Below are 24,018 nucleotides of genomic sequence, written 5' to 3' on the forward strand. Positions count from 1 at the left end.
TACACTTTAAATTGTCTTTGTTTAAAATAATACAAGAGCATTTGAACCAGTATTTACAGATTTTAAATAAATATTCTCCATACAAATATGGCATAAAAAAACACAATCTCAACGTAGTGCCTCTTCTTCTTTTTACAAAAGTAAACATCTTGAGGGACGGCATCTTTTTTTCTCTTCCATGTTTTATGAGTTGTCTCTCTCTGGTTCATTTGAATAAAACCCTTCCGTATGAATGCGTGACTATGGAGCGCCGTGGCTACACATCGCCGTGGCTACACATCGCCGTGGCTACACATCGCCGTGGCTACAGAGCGCCGTGGCTCTTCCCCTCCACCGTGACGTCGGCCACGCCGTGAACCTGCGTGAGCTGCCTGCTGTCCAGGGAAGCCAGTAATTTCCTGGGCCCGGCCAGCGAGGGCACGAGCTGCTCGGTCAGAGTCACCGATTCACGAGCGCCGATATCTCTGAGGGAAGGACAGGAAAAGACAGTGTGAGGAAAAAGATGGAGTAAAAAAAAAAAAAAAGTGATATAGAAATGTCTATTTTCCGGGGGAGCCCCTCACCCATGATGAATCTTTCGAGCACTGAGGAGGCCGAGTCCTTCCACATGGAATATCACCGCCTTCAGCACCTGCGGGAGTGGGTTAGTGAAGGAAATCTCTACCGCCATCTTTTCTCCGACCACGGCCTTTCCTATTGGCTGCAACAGAAGAAAAAAAAGATCAGATCAGAATTCTTCTCACCGGAGGTGTTTCTGTGACGGATTGTTGGCTCACCTTTAAGATGAGGTCTGGGGTCCGGAGGCGGAAACTGAACTGAGTGGCGAAGACCTGCTGGGTTTCTTTGACCCGGCCCGACAGGGTCAGCATCAGAGCCGCCTGGTCCACCAGCTGGTCCTTGTAGTCTTTGTACTCCAGGTTCCAATCCAACATGTTGACTGTAGACCGAAGATAGGAAGAGGGTCTGTTTCCATCTCTACCGCATTGCAGAGTTTTTAAAGCTGCATTCTCTCTACTGACCACTAGGGGGCTCCTCTGGTTGTATAGAAGTCTATGCTTCATGTTTTAAAGCTGCATTCTTTCTCCTGACCACCAGCGGGCTCCTCTGGTTGTATAGAAGTCTATGCTTCATGTTTTAAAGCTGCATTCTCTCTCCTGACCACCAGGGGGCTCCTCTGGTTGTATAGAAGTCTATATAGTGACTCTACTTCTCTTGATGTATTCCCTCAGTAAACATTGTAAACATGAGTTTATGTCTCAGTCTCTAGTTTCAAGTCTTCTTCTATACAGCATGATGTCATCATTTATACTTTATGGTCATTCAAAGTCACACAGACCATAAAGCAGGGGACGCTTTAGGGGCGGGGTTTACTGATTGACAGGTGGCTGAAGACAGCGTTTCTACATCACGCCTTGGCATTTGATATATGGTATACTTCTCAAAGTGAACTCGACCCTCTCATATTACTCCCGCCAAGAAATCAGGAAGCTCCGCCCACCTTCGTTGGGCATCAGGTCCACCTCCGTCTCGTCCTTCCTGACGGTGGCCTTGTGGACGCCGGTGTAGTACATGACCGCCACCTGGCTGTGCAGGACGAGCCGCCGCCGCTCCGAGCTGCCGTTCCTCAACGTGACGGTCAGACCGGCGTCGCCACCCATCTTCGGCCCCTCGCCGTCCATAGTCACTACCACGGAGACGTCCTCCGCCGTGGGGGAGGTGTAGGCCTCCGCCTTGGAGCCGTAGCGGGACGCCGTCTCCACCGCGATGCGTTCCGGCTCCGACCCTGAGAGCCGACCGCAACCGTCGAGTCAATTCGATATAAAAGCACAAAGACGTTGGGTCAAACCATCCGTGAGTCACCTTCGGGGTGTTTGTAGAGGTGCGTGATGTCGCTGCGCTCGTCGGTGCCCACGGCCTTCGTGCTGATGGCGTGGCCCACCAGCTTCTTCTCGCTGTAGATCTGACTGAAGGTCCCGTCTATCTTCCTCTGCCAGTAGATTTTATCGCTGTTCACCTGAGAGCGCACAAAGGTAAAGGAGAGAGAGACAGCGAGAAAACAACGGGCAGACGGTAAAGCCACGCATCGTTTCATGTTTGCCGTACGGCTCGTGATCGGCACACAGTGCACGCACAATCCGTCAACACAGAACGACCCGATCCTCACTCCTGGAGGTCAGAGTGGACTTTTCTCCTGCTGTTCTCTTGTTTGCAAGTCCCCTCTCCCCCCCCCCCCCCTCCCCCATAAGGCGTGCTAAAGGTATATTTTATATACCGAACGTTTCCATATCCCCATCAAAAACACCAGCCAAAGCGGACGAGATATAAACGACGGCCGCGGTGTGTGATTCTCCTCGGACAGTTTCTTTTCCTGACGGACAGCCGGGCTGTGTGTCCGTTGGAAGTCGTACATAGGTGTGTGTGTGTGTGTATATAAGTGTGTCTGTGCCCATCAGTGTGTGTGTGTGTGTATGTGTGTGTGTGTATTTCTATGTCCTGGCGGGGTCCACCAACTGGCATATCACTCACGCCGTGGGGATCAATATCTGCTGTGGGGACCGGGGTAAGTGTGTGTCTGTATAAGTGTGTCTATGTGTGTGTGGGTGTCTGTATGCATGTGTGTGTGTGTGTGTAGATATGTGCACATGTGCCTGTGTGTGTTGTGTGTGTTGGACCAGTGGTCTGTACTTCTATCATTGGCTGCAAACTGGACTATCAGGAACATTCCTGAAACAGGAGAACATTCCTGACCACTGCTATTAGACTGTTAAATGAATCACCTCTCGCCAGATCCTCCTCAAATTGAACATCAATACACACACATATATATATATATACATATTTATCCAAGTGTGTATAAAGTACATATATATATATATATCTGTATATATATGTACTTTATACACACTTGGATACATATTCACTTTCATTTAAACGTGTTCCACAAACCTCGGCGAACACAAATGGGGCGTCGTGCTTGAGGAACACCTGTCCGTTGCAGATGGCGGCGAGGGAGGCGGGGCCGCATCGGAAGGTTCCCTGGCTGGTCTCCTGAGGCGTGGCGTCCACGGCCTGCCAGCCTCCGTAGCCTAGGGGCAAGTCGGGCCTCGCCATCCAGCAGTCGGTCCACACGTGGAAATTCCTTTTTTTAGGGGGAAGAGACCTCAAAGGTCAGGGTAACATCGCCCGGAGAGAGGGACGGCGGCGGCGAGGGACGGACGGCCACGTCTTACCAGACGGAGTCGCCGTTGAGCTCGTCGATTGGGTCCAGGTTCTCGTCCAGGTAGATGTCCGTCGTCAGGGAGACGTCCGTGTCGTGGGCAGAGCTGTAGTTGGTCACGGGTCGACTGGGAACGCCGAGACACCGTAAAACTGGAGGGAAGAAAAAATACTTTATTATTTCCATCATTGTAGAATTATTGACAGTTAATTAAACTTTTGTCAATACATGTCATTATTTGCTGTTAACAAACAATAACATTCAAATGAAAATTTTCAAAATAATATAGCGTACTAATAAATAGTAATATGTCAGAATCAGAATCAGAAACAGTTTTATTGCCAGGAATGTTTACACAAACGAGGAATTTTTTTTGGTGGAAGGTGCAACATTTGGACATGACAAACAAACAACAATCAACACGACAGAAAGACAACAAATAATGTGAAAGTGTTTGGGTGTGTGCTTCAAGTGGTGTGTTTTAGTTAAAAGTGTATGTTACGCGTGGCGTGTGTTTAAGTTAAAGTGCATGCAAATAAAGTGGCATGTGTGTGGAGGAGGCCTCAGGTTAAAGTGCATGTTAAAGTGACGTGTGTGGAGGAGGGAAGAAGAAGGAGGAGGGAGGAGGAGGAGGAAGAGGGAGGAGGAGGAAGAGGAAGGAGCGGGAAGAAGGAGGAGAGGAAGGTGGAAGAAGAGCTGGTAGTCCTGGGGGTGACAGTCAGTCAGTCCCGGGTTCCATTGATGAGCCCGACCACGACGGGAAAAACTTTTGGTGTGGCGGGTGGTCTTTGTCATGATGGACGCAGCCTCCTCCCGAGGGAGGGACTCCAACAGGAGTGTCCAGGGTGGGAGTGGTCAGCGACAATCTTTCTGGCCCGCTTCAGTGACCTGGAAGTGAACAGGACCTGGAGGGAAGGCAGATTGCAGCCGATAACCCTCTCGGCCGAGCGGATGATGCTCTGCAGCCTGCACTTGTCTTTGGCCGTGGCTGCAGGGTGCCAGACGGTGATGGAGGAGCAGATGATGGACTCAACGATGGCCGTGTAGAATTGTACCATCATTCTCCCTGGCAGGTTGAATTTCCTCAGCTGCCTCAGGAAGAACATCCTCTGCTGGGCCTTCTTGGTGATGGAGCCGATGTTCAGCTCCCACTTGAGGTCCTGGGTGATGATGGAGCCCAGGAAGCGGAAGGACTCCACAGCGTCGACGGGGGAGTCACACAGGATGAGAGGGCGGGTGGGGCTGCATTCCTCCTGAAATCCACAACCATCTCCACTGTCTTTAGAGCATTGAGCTCCAGGTTGTTCTGGCTGCACCAGGTCACCAGGTGGTCAGTCTCCCACCTGTAGGCGGTCTCGTCCCACCAGAGATGAGCCCAATGAGGGTGGTGTCATCCGCGAACTTTAGGAGCTTGACGGACTGGTGACTGGAGGTGCAGCTGTTGGTGTACAGGGAGAACAGCAGAGGGGAAAGAACACAGCCTTGGGGGGAACCTGGTGGTCCGGGAGCCTGAGACGTGTTTCCCCAGCCTCACGTGCTGCTTCCTGTCGGTCAGGAAGTCTGTGATCCACCTGCAGGTGGAGTCGGGCACGTGCAGCTGGGAGAGCTTGTCCTGCAGCAGGGACGGATGATTGTATTGAAAGCAGAGCTGAAGTCCACAAACAGGATCCTGGCATAGGTTCCTGGGGAGTCCAGATGCTGGAGGATGTAGTGAAGGGCCATGTTGACTGCATCGTCTACAGACCTGTTGGCTCTGTAGGCGAACTGCAGGGGTCCAGGAGTGGGTCGGTGATGGTCTTGAGGTGTGACAGGACCAAGCGTTCAAAGGACTTCATGACCACAGAGGTCAGGGCGACGGGCCTGTAGTCATTGAGTCCTGTGATCTTGGGTTTTTGGGACGGGATGATGGTGGAGGCCTTGAAGCAGGCTGGAACGTGGCATGTCTCCAGGAGGTGTTGAAGATGTCGGTGAACACCGGAGACAGCTGGTCAGCACAGTGCTTCAGGGTGGAGGGGAGACGGAGTCCGGGCCCGCTGCTTTGCGGGGTTCTGCTTTTGAACAGCCTGTTGACGCTCTCTCCAGGATGACGAGGGTCGTCGCTGAGTTGATGGAGGGTGCTCCAGAGGTGTGAGCCCCTGATGGGCTGCGGGAGGGGGGGCTGATGGTCTGTGGCTTGTTGATGGGGCTGTGGGGATTGTCTCAGGACTGCTCCATTGTCTTTCAAAGCGGCAGTAGAACTCATTGAGCTCGTCTGCCAGAAGCACATTGTTCATGGAGTGGGGTGATTTGGGCCTGTAGTTGGTGATCTGCCTGAGCCCTCTCCAGACAGAAGCAGAGTCGTTTGCTGAGAGCTGCTGTTGCAGTTTCTCAGAGTACAGTCGTTTAGCATCTCTCACCGCCTTGCTAAACCTGTATTTGGACTCTGTGTACAGGTCCTTGTCCCCACTCCTGAATGCCTGGTCCTTCTGCAGTCTTAGCTTCCTAAGCTCCGCTGTGAACCAGGGTTTGTCGTTGTTATAACTCACCCTGGAGCTGGATGGAATACAGCTGTCCTCACAGAAGCTGATGTAGGAAGTTACAGCCTCTGTGTACTCATCCAGGCTGTTGGTAGCAGTCCTGAAGACATCCCAGTCAGTACAGTCCAAGCACGCCCGTAGATCCTCCAGAGCCTCACTGGTCCACTTCTTGAACTTCCTCACCACAGGTTTGCAGAGCTTTAGTCTCTGCCTGTATGAGGGAATCAGATGAACCATGACGTGGTCAGAGTTTCCCAGTGCAGCTCGAGGGACGGCGTGATAGGCCCTGCTGATTGTTGTGTAGCAGTGGTCCAGAATGCTCTTCTCTCTAGTAGGGCATTTAATTAACTCTATATTTAGGAGTTCGTGGCTGAGGTTTCCTTTGTTAAAATCCCAGTACAATAACTAAAGAGTCCGGAAGGTCCGCTCCACACACCGTATCTGTTCAGCGAGGGTCTGCTGTGCCTCGTGCACGCTTCCTGTGGCGGCATGTAAACTCCGCCAGGATGAATGAAGCGAACTCACGTGGGGAGTAGAAGGGTTTGCAGTGAATGATAAAGATTCCAGGTCCGCGAACAGTGCTGTAGAATCACCGTTACGTCGTTGCACCAGCCGTTGTTGAGGTAAAAGCAGATTCCTCCACCCTTTGTTTTTCCGGAGAGCTCCGTGTCCCGTCCGCTCGAACAGCTGGAAGCCAGCGAGCTGGAGCGCAGAATCTGGTATCGATCCACTTAGCCATGATTCCGTAAAGCACAGGACGGAGGATGAGGAGAAGTCTCTGTCTCTCCCCACCAGCAGCTGGAGTTCGTCCAGTTTGTTGCACAGTGAGCGGACATTGAGAGAAATATGCCCGCAGCGCTGTACGAGATCCGTTTCCGTGCCGCATAAGCGCCCCTGAACGCTTCCCTCTCCGGCGCGTCTCACCGCGTGGCGAAGGTGAGCACACCTTTACAAAATGTCCAGTAACTCCACAGAAGTTAAAAACGTTGGAAATAAATCCGCTGGAGTTGTTCCCCTGATGTTCATGAGCTCTTCTCTGGTGAAAGAGCTCCGGGAATCACAGCAGAAAACAGTATTTAAGACGAAAAACAAAAACATCAGACCATGCACCGAGGCGGCCGTCCGCGGCGCCATCAGGAAGTTAAGTTATGTGTAGTTTAACTGTTAACGAACAATTAAATTAATAACATTATTATAACCTACTTATGAGTTATGTTATATTTTATCATTAGTTTGTGTAATATAAAGTTAAATGATGTATGATAGCTGATTAGAGGCCATAACAACATTAGTACACTATTTATTAGCAGCATAATGCTTATTATGAAAATAACACAGATTATTAATATTATTATATTGATTATTATTATCATTATTATTTTGTAACAGTTTCGATTTGCACATATTATAACATTATATCTACTATATTAAATAATATGTTAATGATTCCCGGATGATTTTCGGTACACTGTTCAACATCTAAAACATATATACATAAATATACATATATATACATATATATGTATATATTTATACATAGACATACCAGAAACCAATAATTAACCATCGACAAAGTTACAAATAAATAAAGTTTATACGTTACATTTTTATTAACCCTAATCATCAGTGTTTACAGACTCATTATAAAGTATTTATAAACCTTTAAACGAAAGTGCGACAAATATATCGATAATAATGTTTACAGATGTTTTTTTAAAGGTTTTACAAATCATTAACAACTAATTCATAGAGTATACACAACGTTATAACAAGAAACTGTTGGAAGAACATGAACGAGAGCTCTACTAAAACGTAATAAACATGACATATAGTTGTATTATTTGTTAACTTACAGGTGTGATTAGATATTATGTTACCGATGATGTATTACACATGGTTATTAAGCAGCTCACCTGTCGTGAACACGCCAGCAAACACCCAGCACTGGCCGTACTTCACGGGGTTGCCGTGGTTCTCGTGGTATTCTTTCAGGATCTCGACGCTCCCGCTCCAGACCGTTGGACTGGTTCCCAGCGGATAGCTGCCGGACCAGTTCCCCTCCACGACGCCGCGGTCGTCGGGGGAGTTGATCTGCAACGCATGAGGAACCTTTATTACACTTCAGTTTTAAAATTCTGCATTTAGTTAATAATACATTTATACCTCTCAATTACATTCAATAAAAGTCTTCTATACAACCAGAGGAGTCGCTCCCTGGTGGTCAGTAGAGAGAATGCAGTTTTAACACATGAAAGAGGAGCTACTGACTCTATTACTACTGACTCTACTACTACTGACTCTATGACTACTGACTCTACTACTACTGACTCTACTACTGACTCTACTACTACTACTGACTCTACTACTACTACTGACTCTACTACTACTACTGACTCTACTACTGACTCTACTACTACTGACTCTACTACTGACTCTACTACTACTGACTCTACTACTGACTCTACTACTACTGACTCTACTACTACTGACTCTACTACTACTGACTCTACTACTGACTCTACTACTACTGACTCTACTACTGACTCCACTACTACTGACTCTATTACTACTGACTCTACTACTACTGACTCTACTACTGACTCCACTACTACTGACTCTACTACGACTGACTCTATTACTACTGACTCTACTACTACTGACTCTACTACTACTACTGACTCTACTACTACTACTGACTCTACTACTACTGACTCTACTACTACTGACTCTACTACTACTGACTCTACTACTGACTCTACTACTACTGAATCTACTACTACTGACTCTACTACTACTGACTCTACTACTACTGACTCTATTACTACTGACTCTACTATTAGTCCTGACTCTACTACTACTGACTCTACTACTACTGACTCTACTACTGACTCTACTACTACTGACCACCATCCCGACACATCGCGAGGCCCAATAGAATGGTCGGGTTGGGTCTCACCATGGCCGAGATGACCCGCACCACATTGACCGGGTCGCCCCACCCTGACGGGGGTGTTCCGCTCTTCTCCAGGATGAAGAAACACGCGTCGAGGATCCCGTCATCAAACTGAAAACAAGAAGAAGAAGTCCAGTTTCTGCTATTCGGTCCGTCGGTCCAGAAAACCAGCGAGCGCCGTCTGGCCACGCCCACCTGTCCGTAACTCCACGTCCGCACGCCGATCTGATCCCTCGTGCCGTAGTACATCCGCCCGATGTCGTTCATGACGTACTCCTGCCTCTCCTCTTCGGAGTCCATGAACACTGCGTCGTCTGGTGGAGAACGAGCGAGAGCATCGGATACAAAGTGAGTAAACTCATGTACATGTGTCTTATTTGTATACTTGTGTTGTACTCGACACCTTGAATGTCTCATCGTGTGTGTGTTGGCGGTGGGGAGGATGAATTGTCCATCGTAATATCAGATCTTTTAACATTCTACCATCCGGCTCTTGAATACAGGTGGAATATATCAATTTGCTATGAGAACCTGCTCTTTTACATCTCTCTTATTTTCACATCTAAATGTTAATGCTTATTGTACATTGAAACATAAATTGCACATCTTCCATGTCTGCACTTCAAAAGGAAAAATAACCCAAAGCGTTTCTGTTTGTTTCTCAGTTTGGGCTTCTGGAAGTCTCCTTCACACCTCCTCTGAAATGATGGTGAAGGACATTGAGGCCTTTTTGAGATGAAACGCCAATCAGATTAACAAGGGACTTAAAAGTTCTGCTTTCAGAGCTTTTAGAGTGCAAACCCGCTGTAAGGCCACAGGCCGGCGGGCTGAAGTAGAGTTAGTATCACGAGGACGGCCTTCACGTAATAACACTACTTTCGGGAGCAAAACGGCGTGACTGCGGTTTTGCACCTGGCGGCAACCGCACGGCTAGAAGCCACATGGACGGAGGACTACATGGGCCCCCCCCCCAGGCCTTTACCTACCAAATTACTCGAAATGAGACACAAATCAACCAGGAAGAAACTCCAATGACCACAAAGTGAAACAAAGAAACACAACCATAAAGAGACACAACAATACTACAATAAGGAACAGAGCGACAACAGATTTGAAGAAAACAACAACAACAACAAAAGACTAGAAAAGGCCACAAAGAGACCCAAAAAGACAAAATAGAGACCAAAACAACCACAAAGAGTCACAAAACAACCACAAAGAGACACAAGAGAGACACAAAAAGACTTAAAAAGACAATATAGAGACTCAAACAGCCACAAAGAGACACAAAGCAACCACAAATAATAAAACAAATGAAGCAGAACAATCACAGACAAAACAATTCTAACAAAACAAAGAAAAGAATTACGTGGCGACACAAATCAACTACAGAGAAACTAAAAGCCGACAAACAGTCACAAGAGGATGACAAAAAGAGGCAAATCAAGCTTAGCTTAGCTTAGCATAAAGACTGGAAACAGGAGGAAACAGCTAGCCCGGCTCAGAAGAGAAATCACTCCCACAAAGTGTAATGTTTATGTTACATTACTATATTTGTCTATTTGTCTGGTGTTTCTTTTATTTTGGCCACGCCCCCTGCGACCCGTCCCGTGTTTACCTTTGCACCAGGGGTTGAACAACAGGTAGACGTCGTTGGCCGGGTCGCGCACGGAGACGCTCTGGCCGCTGGCGTTGTTCGTCTCCACCGTGAGCTCGTAGCGGCCGACGGCGGCGGCGGGGGAGGAGTTCACCGCCAGCAGCAGCCGGCTGCCGTCCCGCCGCACCACGGCGGCCGCCCAGCGGTCGTGCTCCAACTCGTCCACCAGGGGGACGATGACGTGAGTTCCCTTTGACACCGTCGGCAAAGACCCTGAGGAGGCGGGACACGCTCGAGTCAAAGCCGCTCGTCAACCGCCGGAGCAGAAGCACCAAGTTCATCACGCATTGACACAGTGACACGTTGACACGTTGACACGTTGACACGTTGACACATTGACACAGTGACACGTTGACACAGTGACACATTGACACGTTGACACATTGACACACTGACACGTTGACACATTGACACACTGACACATTGACACATTGACACGTTGACACATTGACACGTTGACACAGTGTCACATTGACAAGTTGACACATTGACACAGTGACATATTGACACAGTGACACATTGACACGTTGACAAGTTGACACATTGACACATTGACATGTTGACACAGTGACACATTGACACAGTGACACATTGACACGTTGACAAGTTGACACGTTGACACATTGACACACTGACACATTGACACATTGACACGTTGACACATTGACACGTTGACACAGTGTCACATTGACAAGTTGACACATTGACACAGTGACATATTGACACAGTGACACATTGACACGTTGACAAGTTGACACATTGACACATTGACATGTTGACACAGTGACACATTGACACAGTGACACAGTGACACATTGACACAGTGACACATTGACACGTTGACATGTTGACACACTGACACGTTGACACATTGACACACTGACACATTGACACATTGACACATTGACACGTTGACACAGTGTCACATTGACAAGTTGACACATTGACACAGTGACATATTGACACATTGACACGTTGACAAGTTGACACATTGACACGTTGACACATTGACACGTTGACACAGTGTCACATTGACAAGTTGACACATTGACACAGTGACACATTGACACAGTGACACAGTGACACGTTGACACAGTGACACATTGACACGTTGACACATTGACACACTGACACATTGACACATTGACACACTGACACATTGACACATTGACACGTTGACACATTGACACGTTGACACAGTGACACATTGACAAGTTGACACATTGACACAGTGACATATTGACACAGTGACACATTGACACGTTGACAAGTTGACACATTGACACATTGACATGTTGACACAGTGACACATTGACACAGTGACACAGTGACACATTGACACAGTGACACATTGACACGTTGACATGTTGACACATTGACACATTGACACGTTGACACGTTGACATGTTGACAAGTTGACACATTGACACATTGACACATTGACACATTGACACATTGACACATTGACACATTGACACATTGACACATTGACACATTGACACATTGACACATTGACACATTGACACATTGACACTCTGTCAATGCACCGAATGCCAGAGGCGGTCCAAAATAAAGAGAGGTATGGGGGGGGGGAGCGTTCAGCCATCAGCGGAGACGTCTTTATAAAAACTAATGACAACAACCCAACTGTGATGAAGAAGCACTTCACAGTTGGATTTATTTATTATTATTATTTGGGGGTGTTTTTTCTTTGATTTTCTTCTTTTCAGCGAGTCCAGTAAACGTCTCGCTTCCGTTAAACCGTTTTTTAATGGAATGCCCACCGTTTGTTGAGATGCGGGGTGAATAACAACCGAGGTATTTTTGTTTTGTACGTGTGTTAAAAATAAATAAAAATAATGATAAGGCGCTGCTGGAATGAATAAATACCTCACAGTATTATTAATTTGTATGCAATGCACGTAAAATGGAAACAGATGCCCACACAGAGCGAGGGCGGGGTGGACGGGTCAGACGACAAGCATTTGTCTTTTTTTGACACTTTGTCACTCCCTGTGAAGACACAAGTTATGTTTATTATTTATGTAACGAGTGGAAATGTATTAATGTCGTTTGAATTTAGGAGAAAAAAACACGAAAAATATACAAATAAATCAGAATTCATTGTTTCCAATTCTTCCATTGGATTATTTTTTTCTTCCAGAAAACAAATGTTTATAATACTTAATCCTTCACGTTGGGCTATATGAACCCATACATCCTCATAATACCTATACTGTATATTACTTTGACAATTTAGGAGAAGAACCCACAAAGAAATACAAATAATTCAGAATTAATTATTTCGTAACCGTTCCTATGACGACACATTGCCCCAGTGGGATTCTTACATTGGATTAATATAATTTTTCTCCAGAAAACAAATGTTCAAATACTTAAATCTTCACACATAAACACCATTTTATGACTTTTTAAAATCAAAAGCTAACGTTGGGCTTTATGAACCCATAAATCCTCATAACACCTCATCTGTAAACTATTTTCTCATATTCAACGACTGTAAACGGTTTTTTTAAAGAAATAAGACGCGCGTTAAAAACTATCATAAAGAAATATTAATATCCTGTAAACTAAAATATTTAATTTGGCGGCAAAAATATGAATACAATTTGAGATGTGTAAGACTTCCTGTTTTTAACTCTTTCACAAACAAATTTAGCTTATTTGTAAAAAAAAAAAAATTTATATCATGGAACACAATAATAAAACAGTAATAAGCAAACAGGAAACAGGAAGTGAAACAACTTTGACTCCTCTCCTTCTGGGATCTATTGTGTGTTCCCTGAGCACTCGGTTGTTATTATTATAATAAACGTCATGATTATTCACGATGAGCTTCTTCTCCCGAGGTAAAAATAATAATAACAACGCGTCTCTTCTTTTGGCGGCGCTGATGAAGCGTGTTTCCTCCTCCGTCACGTGAAGAACAGAAGAGGTCATTATAACGCCGCGCTTCACGCGCTTCACGTGCTTCACGCGCTTCACACGCTTCACGAGACGCTATTACAGGATCTATATCTGACGCTCGATGGCCGACCGGATTCCTGAGCAGGACGAGGCTGAAGCTCTGGAGCATAGCAACCACAGCTGTTACCATAGCGACGGTAACCACAAACCTCTCTCCTCCTGTGAGTCTGGACATGTATCACACACACACACACACATACATACATGCACATGCACACATGCACATATGGACATGCACACACACAAAGATCCTACACACACACACACACACACACATGCACATGCACACACACAAAGATCCTACACACACACACACACATACACACATGCACACATGCACCTGCACACACACAAAGATCCTACACACACACACACACACATGCACATGCACACATGCACCTGCACACACACACAGATCCTACACACACACACACACATGCAAAAGAAAAACTTCTTGTTATGTCTTGTTTCCTCCCACACCCACATATACACACACACTCACTCACCCACACTCTCATCTAGTTTCTCACTTGGCCTCTTGAGTCCGGTGGGTCCGCTGGTTAAAGAGTCTCCGTGGTCTCAGTGTGTTTGTCGAAGCTGCTTCACAGATTCCATGAAATGAGGCGTGTGTGTGTGTGTGTGTGTGTGTGTGTGTGTGTGCGTGTGTGTGTGTGTGTGTGTGCGTGTGTGTGTTTAAAAATAGAGGAAATCAATTCAGATTTGTTTCTCTGCATCAGAACGTCCTGACGCTCCGGTTATAAACGCTGCGACGCTTTCATCAGCGACATTTCATCATTTCATCGGCAGCAACCGGCGGGTTGAACCGTTACGTCACTTTAAGCTCGTCACACGCCGAGAGCCACGAGAATAAATAATATTAAACTAAAACGATATTTAAAAACGATTCACACACAGAGCTGCAGCTTTGTGCCGGTCAAATCTAATTAATTACCGGATATTTAACCTTCGTTTTATTGCACTTCATACAGAATGAACGTGTTTCTATCAGGAAACAGATGAATGTCCTTATGATGAACAGTAGGGGGCGCACACCGCATAATATAATATATATATTATATATAATATATATACGGAATTAGTGACTCAAAACCAAACTGTGTGAAAACAATGCTCGACAGCCAGCTGCATTCTCTCTCCTGACCACCAGAGGGCGACTCCTCTGGTTATATAGAAGTCTATGCTTCATGTGTGAAAGCTGCATTCTCTCCTGACCACCAGGGGGCGACTCCTCTGGTTGTATAGAAGTCTATGCTTCATGTGTTAAGGCTGCATTCTCTCTCCTGACCACCAGAGGGCGACTCCTCTGGTTGTATAGAAGTCTATGCTTCATGTGTGAAAGCTGCATTCTCTCCTGACCACCAGGGGGCGACTCCTCTGGTTGTATAGAAGTCTATGTGTCATGTGTTAAAGCTGCATTCTCTCTCCTGACCACCAGGGGCGACTCCTCTGGTTGTATAGAAGGCTATGCTTCATATGTTAAAGCTGCATTCTCTCTTCTGACCACCAGAGGGCTCCTCTGGTTGTATAGAAGTCTATGCTTCATGTGTTCAAGCTGCATTCTCTCTCCTGACCAGCAGGGGGCGACTCCTCTGGTTGTATAGAAGTCTATAGAGTGACTCTCCTTCTCTCTTGACTACATTGTGAACATGGCTTCCTCCGTGGCGTCATGTGACCGTGGTCTCAAACAGGAAGTGGCACTGACCCGTCCTCAGCTCCAGGTGGAGGGCGTCGCCCTCGCCGCTGAAGGCCCGGGACAACGTGACCCACATCTGGAACCGCTGCCCTCTGCGGATGATGAAGTCGTCGCTCTGGTAGCGGTCCGTGTGGTGCTCGGCGCGGTTCTGACCCGATTGGCTCTTCATCAGGTCGACGGAGTGGACCTTCAGGAGGAGGTCTGGGGGGGGGGGGGACACACACACACACACACTGGGGTTGAAGCCAATCTCTTCGTCTTGATTGCACGGCGGCGCTCTCTCTCTCTCTCTCCCAGGATGTCGGTTACCGTTAAGCTCGCCGTCGGCCTTCTCGACCTCCTCCTCTTCCTCCTCCTCCTCTCCTCCCCCCTCGTCCAGATCGTCGATGCCGGTGTCCAGAGTGTCGGTGATGTCGTCGGCGTCGTCGGGTTCGCGGCAGCAACACGGGCAAACCGCCCGAAGCCAGCGGCGGCACGCCGTCTCCTTCTCGCCGTCGTCTCCGCGGTCGTCGTCCTGCTCTTCATCATCTTCCTCCTCGTCTTCTCCGAATTCGAGAGTGACGGAGGGAAAGCGACCCACGGCGGATCTGTCTCTGATGGAGCGCGTCTCCACGGGCATTCTGGGAGAACAGGGAGTCACACGTTGGTTTATTTGAGTCCTTCAAAGGGAAAAAGAGAGGAAGACGAACGGAAAGTTTCCGGCGAGATTAAAGGAAATAAAAGATGAAGAGTTTCTGAGTTATTGAAATGTTTCTCTCAGACGTTTCCCTTTGATCTTCACAGGATGACATCTAACACTAAGTATTATATAAACAGTGGATATTTTTATGATTTAATACAATAAAACTGTCAGTTTGCTCCATTCAGCATCAAGAGACAATTTATCCATTTATTTTAGTGAGATTTAAACTTTATTTGTAGCTTTAGTGCAATTATTGCTAACTTTGAGCTCTTTCACTTTACTTTTAATTATCTATTTAAACCTTTTTATCTTCACATTTATCCATGTTGAAATTCATATCTTTCAGCAAAATCAATTTAAACAATTACTTTTATATCATTATTTTAACCATGTGTCCTTTAGCTTTACCGATTTTTTATTGATTCATAACTAACTAAAAAATAAAAGTCCTAAATATTGGTTCAATTAACTATTTACACAAGTGTTTCATCATAACTTTAACTATTAAACTGTTTCTAACTATTTGTTTTAAAGATTTCTCATATTTGGAATTTGTTTGGATTACTTAATTAAACAAAATTAAATAGTTGAACATATTTAAAATTACTCAAATCAAAAACCTTGTTAAACACGCCGTCATGAACGTATATTATAATTATACGAAGACACATGTAAGTAATCCTCGACATGTGATTACAATCTGATTATAGTTAATTGTTTATTAATGATTACGTAATCTAGGCAGATTATAGTTAATTGTTTTTTATGATTACGTAATCTAGGCAGATTATAGTTAATTGTTTTTTAATGATTCCGTAATCTAGGATGAATATAGTTAATTGTTTTTTAATGATTACGTAATCCGCACGGCAGCCGGAGCCGCCGCGGTGACTCATCACGAGTTTAACGAGAAGCCTCGCGAGTCATCGTGTAACCGATGTATCGGGAGGAAGCTCGCGGGAAAACGCGGCGACTGCAAACGGCCTTCAAGCGCGGACACACGGCCGATGTCTCCATCTGGTGGAGGGAGCCCGGTACTGCACTCGTCGTAAAGGCATTGGCCTTCAGTACGGGCACCAGAAGGTCAAACAGAAATGTAAATTAAGTAGTAAAAAAAAAAAAAAAGTGAGACAGTCTCCGACCATATCGATGGCAGAACACGCTCAGGGGTTATTGGATCATTTATTGATATTTGTTGTCGCGATACGAGTGAACACATTGTAGTAAACATGGCGGCGACAACGACAGAGAACAGTCACATTCACGACCTTCCTCTCAGATCCAACTCCAGCCTGCAGATGTATGCCCCATTAGAAAGTGAATAATCAATAATAACTCACGCATTTTTATTGAATCCACTTCCGTGGCACATAAACTACCTTGAGTGCCCCCCCCCCCCTTCCAGAGAATCAATCAGGGCGGCTGCTCTCGCTCTGCGTCTGGAGCCAATTCCCCGATGCTGGAATTTCCATCTGATCTGTTAAGTCAGTGAACGCATCCTCTTTCTGGTGTCCGGGGGCGGAGGTGAAGCAACGCATGCTCTGATTCACAAAACACATTCTGTGAGTGAGAGATCTAAACGCCTGTGATTTGAGGCCGGAGATAACAATCCCGTTTCCCGAAGACGCTCACGCGTTCTGCAAAACTTAAGCCTCAAATCCATTTTATTTCCACCCGCCTCACAATTTCGATTTGATTTTTTTTTCTCTACCTGGCGCTTCCCGCCGCCTGAAACTCTCCCATCATGCACTTTGCTTTTGCATTCCTGCTGCAACGCGCAGCGCTGGCAATGAGCTCCACGTTCTCCTGCCAGCCACGTTTAAGGGAGTAATAAGTCTCGGCTGTCAGGGCGAGCGGGGCGTCGCCGCCGGCCGCTCGGGGTTGTGTGTTAAACGCTGACGGCTAAAAAAAAAAAGGAATATAAACCCCGGAGTCTGTGGTGCCGCGAGGCGGCGCCGGCAGCCGAACCGGGCTCCGGTACGTTGGGTGCACGAGACGCTGGACTCACGGGTCGGTGTTCAGCGGCTGAAACAATCCGGAGCTTCTTGTTGACGGAGTTATGACCTGAGATTAGAGAGTCAGGCTGGGCCCTCACAAAACGTTCAGGAGGGAACATTAAATCCTCCACTCCTCTGGTTGTATAGAAGTCTATGCTTCATGTGTTAAAGCTGCATTCTCTCTCCTGACCACCAGGCGGCGACTCCTCTGGTTGTATAGAAGTCTATGCTTCATGTGTAAAAGCTACATTCTCTCTACTCACCACCAGGGGGCGACTCCTGGTTGTATAGAAGTCAAGAAAGAACTAAAGTTGTGACGTGGAATCCAACACACGTAAACATTCATATTTCGTCTCTTTCGTGTCTCAAAAATATCGTTTCATGGAAACCGCTTCGCTCCACTCGAGGAGGCCGGATGCTGCTGGGGGTCAAAGGTCAGTGAAGGAAACAGGCCCCTCCCACTTACATGCTGGGATGAATAGTGTCTAGTATGTCATGACATGCATTTGTGAGGGAAGAACGTAAATCAGAGCTGTCTCATTCATCATCAAACACACACACACACACATACACACACACACACACACACACACACACACACACACACACACACACACACACACACACACACACACACACACACACACACACACACCAAACTCACGCAGTTCCAGCGGCAGAAGCAGTGAGACCATGCAGACCGGAGGGAGAGCTCTTCTGTGTGCGCTACGAGTTCAGACCCCCCCTACATACTTGTGAGCTGAGGAACAGAGGCCACGCCCCCTCCCGCTGCACCTAAGCCACACCCTCTCGCCCAGGTGAGGTCACTCATCACGCCGTTCAGGCAAACGCCCCCGAAAAGGGACATTTGAGTCCTTAATGAGGAGCAACAGACGAGTTTCATTGTCATAATCATACATTATATCTCTTTATAATGAAATGATTAGCGCCCACCGAAAATATTTTCACTTATTTTTAATATGCAAATGAGGCTTTATTCTATTTTATTCAGTCATTTTACGCCCTGGAGCGACAGACAGCAGACACCTATGACGTCATAGATATCACATGACACTTCACCACTGACATTAAGAGTTATTCTATATGTTGTATGACTTATGTGATGTTTAAATATGCAAATGAGGCGTTATGTAATGGTGAGTTTTTGTGAATTTAGGAGAAATATTTAGAGGGAAACAGACAAAGTCGTAAAATAAAAGTTTAATTCCCTCTCGTGTGAAATAAGACGAGTTATGGAACATAAATAGACAAAAAAATCTCTAAATTTATGAATATTTTTGTTCTAATATTTCAGTATTATTCTCATTCACTCGTTCATTAAATGTTAAATTCTATAAATAAAGACCAAATAAATCAATAAACACCTGTTTTAAATACTTTTTGTTGAATCACGACGACGGAAGAAGCGGATTGGAATGCGGCCATGTGGGATTGCATCACAGGGCGGTCCACTCCTCGGCCGATGAGTCGCTCTCCGACCGGTCGAGCCGCTCCGCCAACAGAAACAACATGTCAGGATTCAGAGAGCGACGAACGAGAGTCACGTCAGTGTTTCTGGAATAAATAAAGTAAAGTAAAAGTCGAGGAGCCGCGCCTCTGAAGCATGAGCTGAGAGGTAATTGGACGGGAGCGGTCGCCGATTGGCCCGACCGTCGACTCGAGTGATGTCAGAGGAGTCGGACGTTCAGGTCCGTGACATCGTTGTCTCTCTCGGTGCCCAGAGGATGAACCCTCGGGGAGCGTTGTGTTCATCCTGGGGCGTCATTTGAGTTCAACCTGAACCTCGACACTTCCTGTTCCTCTCAGTGTTTGAGTGTTTCTAACCTTCAGTTCTGATATAAAATACATACAATACATATCTATCCACAAATATATCCATCTACCTATGTACCTATCATCCATCCATCCATCCAACCACCTACCTACCCACGCACCTATCCATCCATCCAACCACCTACCTACCCATCCATCTACCTCTCCACACATCTAACTATCTATCCATCCACCCATCCATCCACCTACCCACCTATCCATCCACCTACCTACCTACCCACCCACCTATCCATCCACCTACCCACCCACCTATCCATCCAACCACCTACCTACCCATCCATCTACCTCTCCACACATCTAACTATCTATCCATCCACCCATCCACCTACCCACCTATCCATCCACCTACCTACCTACCCACCCACCTATCCATCTATCCACCTACCTACCCATCCATCTACCTCTCCACACATCTAACTATCTATCCATCCACCTATCCTTCCATCCACCCATCCACCCACCTATCCTTCCATCCACCTACCTACCCACCCACCTATCCATCCATCCACCTACCTACCCACCCACCTATCCATCCATCCACCTACCTACCCATCCATCTACCTCTCCACACATCTAACTATCTATCCATCCACCCACCTATCCATCCATCCACCCATCCACCTATCCTTCCATCCACCCACCTATCCAACCACCTACCTACCCATCCATCTACCTCTCCACATATCTAACTATCTATCCACCCACCTATCCATCCATCCATCCACCCACCCACCCACCTACCTACCTACTAACCATCCACCCACCCATCCATTCTAGGACGTTAACTTCCTGTCCCTCCTGTCAGCTAAATGCAACGGAGTGTAAAAACTAAAACAAGATCTTACAGATGATCACGTCTGAAGTTCCTCTGCAGGCGGAGAGACTGAGTTCCCTCAATATGTGGAAGAAGCTGAAGATGTTTTAAACATCTTGTTGAGTTGTGAGTCAGACTGCCTTGCTATTGGCTGGCGTGCCCAGAGGCGGGTCAACTAGCATCAAGCCCTTTGACCCAGAGGGAGTGGGACCACGGTGCATTCAGGGACAACCTGTACGTCACAGAAACACAAGAGGCGGGGCTTCTTCCTGAAGGCAGTGACACAATGTGTGTGTTTTTATTGGTGGATCGTGACTTCCTGCGCAACAGGGGAGCGTCAGAGAGTAAACGCTCTGACACGACAACAATGAAACAAAAGGAAAGGAACTCAAGCGAAGCTCTGGATTTTAATTTATCACAATCAAACCGTTGTTTAAAGCCATTGCTGCTCGCCGACCCACCAACGACCAATCGGGTTGCTTCAGGCGTGCAGGCGGAGCCCAGGACGCCCGCGGCAACGGGGAGCAACCGCCGCCCACATGGATGGAGACGCCCTGCTGAGGAGGTTTACACAGGTGCCTCAGGGGGGGGGAGTGTGTGTGTGTGGGGGGGGGGGGGGGGTCACATGCAGAACACCAGGGAGCTGGTCAGAGCAGGAGGTCCACGCCTGAGGGCAGCATCGCCGTAAGCTCCGCCTCCACGCCGGCCACCCGGGCGACGGGGTTGCCGCGGAGGTCGAGGCGCCGCAGCTTGGGGCAGGAGGCCAGCGGCCGCAGCGCCGCCGGCGTGGAGATGTCTGGGAACGCTCAGGTAAAGGAGAACAACACCACGGCGATGTGTGTGTGTGTGGGGGGGGGGGGGGGAACGTGACACCTGCGCGTCAAATAGGACGCCGCCATGTGAATTAATCCTTCTAAATATAAAAACAAACAAAAAATGAATACCTCGTCTTCTTGAGAAGGCGCCGCAAATTATAATTCAACAACCTCGCCGCCATGAAGGAGATGAGAGAAAGAACCTTCTTCTTCTTCTGCTTCTTCTTCTTCTTCTCCTCCCTTCTTGTTTCTTCTTCTTCTTCTTCTTCTTCTGTTGTCGTGAGACTTTGTGGATCTGAACTCTGTGAAACACGATCGTCCCTGAACGCACCACCACGAGCCGGCAGACCTGCAGCTCTGAGGGGTTTACGAATGGACACGCTTCAGAATATCGGTACTGGCCCTTTAAATCGAGTAAACTGACGACAGCCGCCACATGTTTCAGGGAGTGAGGATACTGTTGTTCTTCAGGAGGACCTCCTCCAGTCGGGGGAGCTGACGGACTCCTTCCAGGTCCTCTAGAGAGTTGTCCTTGGCCTCCAGGACCTGCAGGAGGAAACACATGAATAGAAGAAGGTTTAAATCATAATAATAATCTTCCTCATCAACATGTGGACCGGGGGATGGATGGTGTGTGATGGTGTGTGATGGTGTGTGATGGTGTATGATGGTGTGTGATGGTGTGTGATGTCATCACCTCCAGACACTGCAGCATGGAGAACTGAGGAGGGAGGCGACGCAGCTGATTGGATGACAGGTTGATGTGGGTGACCAACAGCAGCTGGTCCAGGTGGCATAACGTGGTCAGGCCCTATTAGGAGGAGGAAGAGGAGGAAGAAGAAGAAGAAGAAGAAGAAGAGGAACAAGGAGAAGAAAAGGAAGAAGAACAACAAGAAGGAGGAAAAGAAGAACAATAACAAGAACAAGAAGAAGGAGGAGGAGATGAAGGAGAAGAAAAAGAACAAGAACAAGAAGGAGAAGAAGAAGCAGAAGAAAAAGACCAAGGAAGAAGGACAACAACAACAAGAATAAGAAAAAGAACAATAAGTAGAACAACAACAACAGGGTGAGTATAATAATAATATTATTATTATTATTATTAATAATAATAATATTCATATACATATTATTCTTAATAATATTCATATAAACATTATTATTATTAATATTCATATTATTATTATTATTATTATTATTAATAATATTCATATAAATATTATTATTAATAATATTCATATAAACATTATTATGAATAATCATATTATTCATAATAATGTTGCTCTGAATCAGCGTGTCGGTGAACTCGTGCTCCACCTTGTCTGAGATGCTGAAGACGCGGACCTCGGCGTACTCCATCTTCAGGACGGTGTTCTCGATCATGAACTTGCTGCACAGGTCGCCGTAATAAGCCGAGCGCATGGAATCCACTTCCTGGGGGGAGCGGAGAGGCAGGAAGTCAGCGACCTCACTTCCTGCTGGGCGTACGGAGGGAACAGGAAGTGGCTTGTGTGAGACTCACCTGCAGCGTCTGGAAATGAGCCAGCGTCTCCTTCTCGTAGCCCAGAGGGTCCAGCGCCCTCATCAGGAGGATGATGGTCAGTAAGCACCCTGCACAGCAGAAAGGTCACACAGAGGTCACACAGAGGTCAGGGGGGGGGGGTCATTTGAGGAGGAGGAGGAAGCTGGGAGGACGTACACTTATTGAGCGGCTCCAGCTCTTGCAGCTGTTTACACGACTGCAGCTCCGACTGCAGCACAGAGGTCTTCTCCACGGAGAGATCGCTCCTGGGGGGGAGAGGAGAGGAGGAGAGGAGAGGAGAAGAGGAGGGTGGGGGGCAAGATGCTTGTTACTCGGGGGGGGAACAGGTGTGCAGCTTGGAGAGGTGTATACCCATATATATGTATATATATATATATGTGTCTATAAATATATATATATACAAACACATTTACACATATACATTTATACAAATAAATATATATTTATAAATATATATATACACATAAATATCCATACACACATATATATATATATATATATATACACATATAACTATATATTTACAGAAACATATATATCAGTATCATATTCAGTACCTGAAGAGCTCCTGATCCGTGGCCGAGTCCCGACACCAGCTCTCAGTCCGACCTGCAGGGGGAGAAGTTATAAAGTAATACAGTTTATAAAGTTATAAAGTTATAAAGTTTATAAAGAGTTGACGGCGTGAAGCCAAAGCACCTGAGTGCAGCGCACAGTCCCGGTGCGTGTGCTTCTCCATCCAGTGCACCGTCAGGATGTGCTCGTTGGAGACGTCGCTGATCGAGCCGGGAGCGAGGTCACAGATCTGAGGTCAAAGGTCAAGGGTCAAAGGATCGATTCACACTTACAATCAGACAAGAGAGACAAAGAGACAAAGAGACAGACAGTTTTCAGTTGGTCGACTTCCATTTAAAAAGATCTCCATGGTGAAGCTGAGGAGACGGAGCGCTGACAGGAAGTCTGTGGTGACGTCACATGATCACAGACGAGTGACGGACAAACGCTCTTCTGTCTTTTCTGGAGCGCATTCCTCTGTGTCTCAACAACAACAACAACAACAACAACAAGACAAGGATACCCACACCGGGCTGTGTTTGAGTTGCGGGTGGACGGTCCTCCACTCCACCTTCTGAGGCTGACCGTCCAGCACCAGCAGGAGGCCGGCCGACTTCAGGAGAAACACAAGGAGACAACGTGAGACACAAATAAACACAAATAAATAAACACAAATAAATGAACACAAATAAATAAACATGAATAAATGAACACAA

At 46.7% G+C, this 24,018-nt stretch overlaps 2 protein-coding genes across 5 annotated transcripts in view; both read right to left on the reverse strand.

Annotated features, from left to right (window-relative positions):
• Nucleotides 1-21,659, reverse strand: LOC130194211 (protein-glutamine gamma-glutamyltransferase K-like). 4 transcript variants are annotated; one of them, XM_056415108.1, is made up of 14 exons: nt 21,337-21,659; nt 15,355-15,665; nt 15,055-15,246; nt 10,305-10,556; nt 8,882-9,000; nt 8,690-8,797; nt 7,647-7,824; nt 3,231-3,369; nt 2,947-3,139; nt 1,861-2,014; nt 1,499-1,783; nt 777-937; nt 564-700; nt 1-464 (listed from the first exon to the last, which is right to left on the reverse strand). In XM_056415108.1, the coding sequence occupies exons 1-14, from the start codon at nt 21,387-21,389 to the stop codon at nt 305-307; spliced, it is 2,442 nt and encodes an 813-aa protein (XP_056271083.1). In that variant the 5' UTR covers nt 21,390-21,659; the 3' UTR covers nt 1-304. The 4 variants fall into 4 exon arrangements, with proteins under 4 accessions (XP_056271083.1, XP_056271087.1, XP_056271084.1 ...); XM_056415112.1 differs by lacking the exon at nt 21,337-21,659 and adding an exon at nt 19,123-19,621; XM_056415109.1 differs by lacking the exon at nt 21,337-21,659 and adding an exon at nt 19,110-19,620.
• rabggta (Rab geranylgeranyltransferase subunit alpha) overlaps nt 20,656-24,018 on the reverse strand; it is a 7,631-nt gene continuing 4,268 nt past the window's right edge. Inside the window, exons 9-17 of the mRNA XM_056415113.1 lie at nt 23,826-23,915; nt 23,447-23,552; nt 23,305-23,356; nt 22,904-22,992; nt 22,727-22,815; nt 22,522-22,638; nt 21,905-22,018; nt 21,666-21,753; nt 20,656-21,188 (exon numbers count right to left, since the gene is read on the reverse strand). Of these exons, the coding sequence (XP_056271088.1) occupies nt 21,040-21,188; nt 21,666-21,753; nt 21,905-22,018; nt 22,522-22,638; nt 22,727-22,815; nt 22,904-22,992; nt 23,305-23,356; nt 23,447-23,552; nt 23,826-23,915 (894 nt within the window). The 3' untranslated portion in view covers nt 20,656-21,039. The remainder of the gene's footprint in view (nt 21,189-21,665; nt 21,754-21,904; nt 22,019-22,521; nt 22,639-22,726; nt 22,816-22,903; nt 22,993-23,304; nt 23,357-23,446; nt 23,553-23,825; nt 23,916-24,018) is intronic.

The sequence above is a fragment of the Pseudoliparis swirei genome, chromosome 5 (assembly GCF_029220125.1).
Source record: "Pseudoliparis swirei isolate HS2019 ecotype Mariana Trench chromosome 5, NWPU_hadal_v1, whole genome shotgun sequence".
Taxonomy (NCBI): domain Eukaryota; kingdom Metazoa; phylum Chordata; class Actinopteri; order Perciformes; family Liparidae; genus Pseudoliparis; species Pseudoliparis swirei.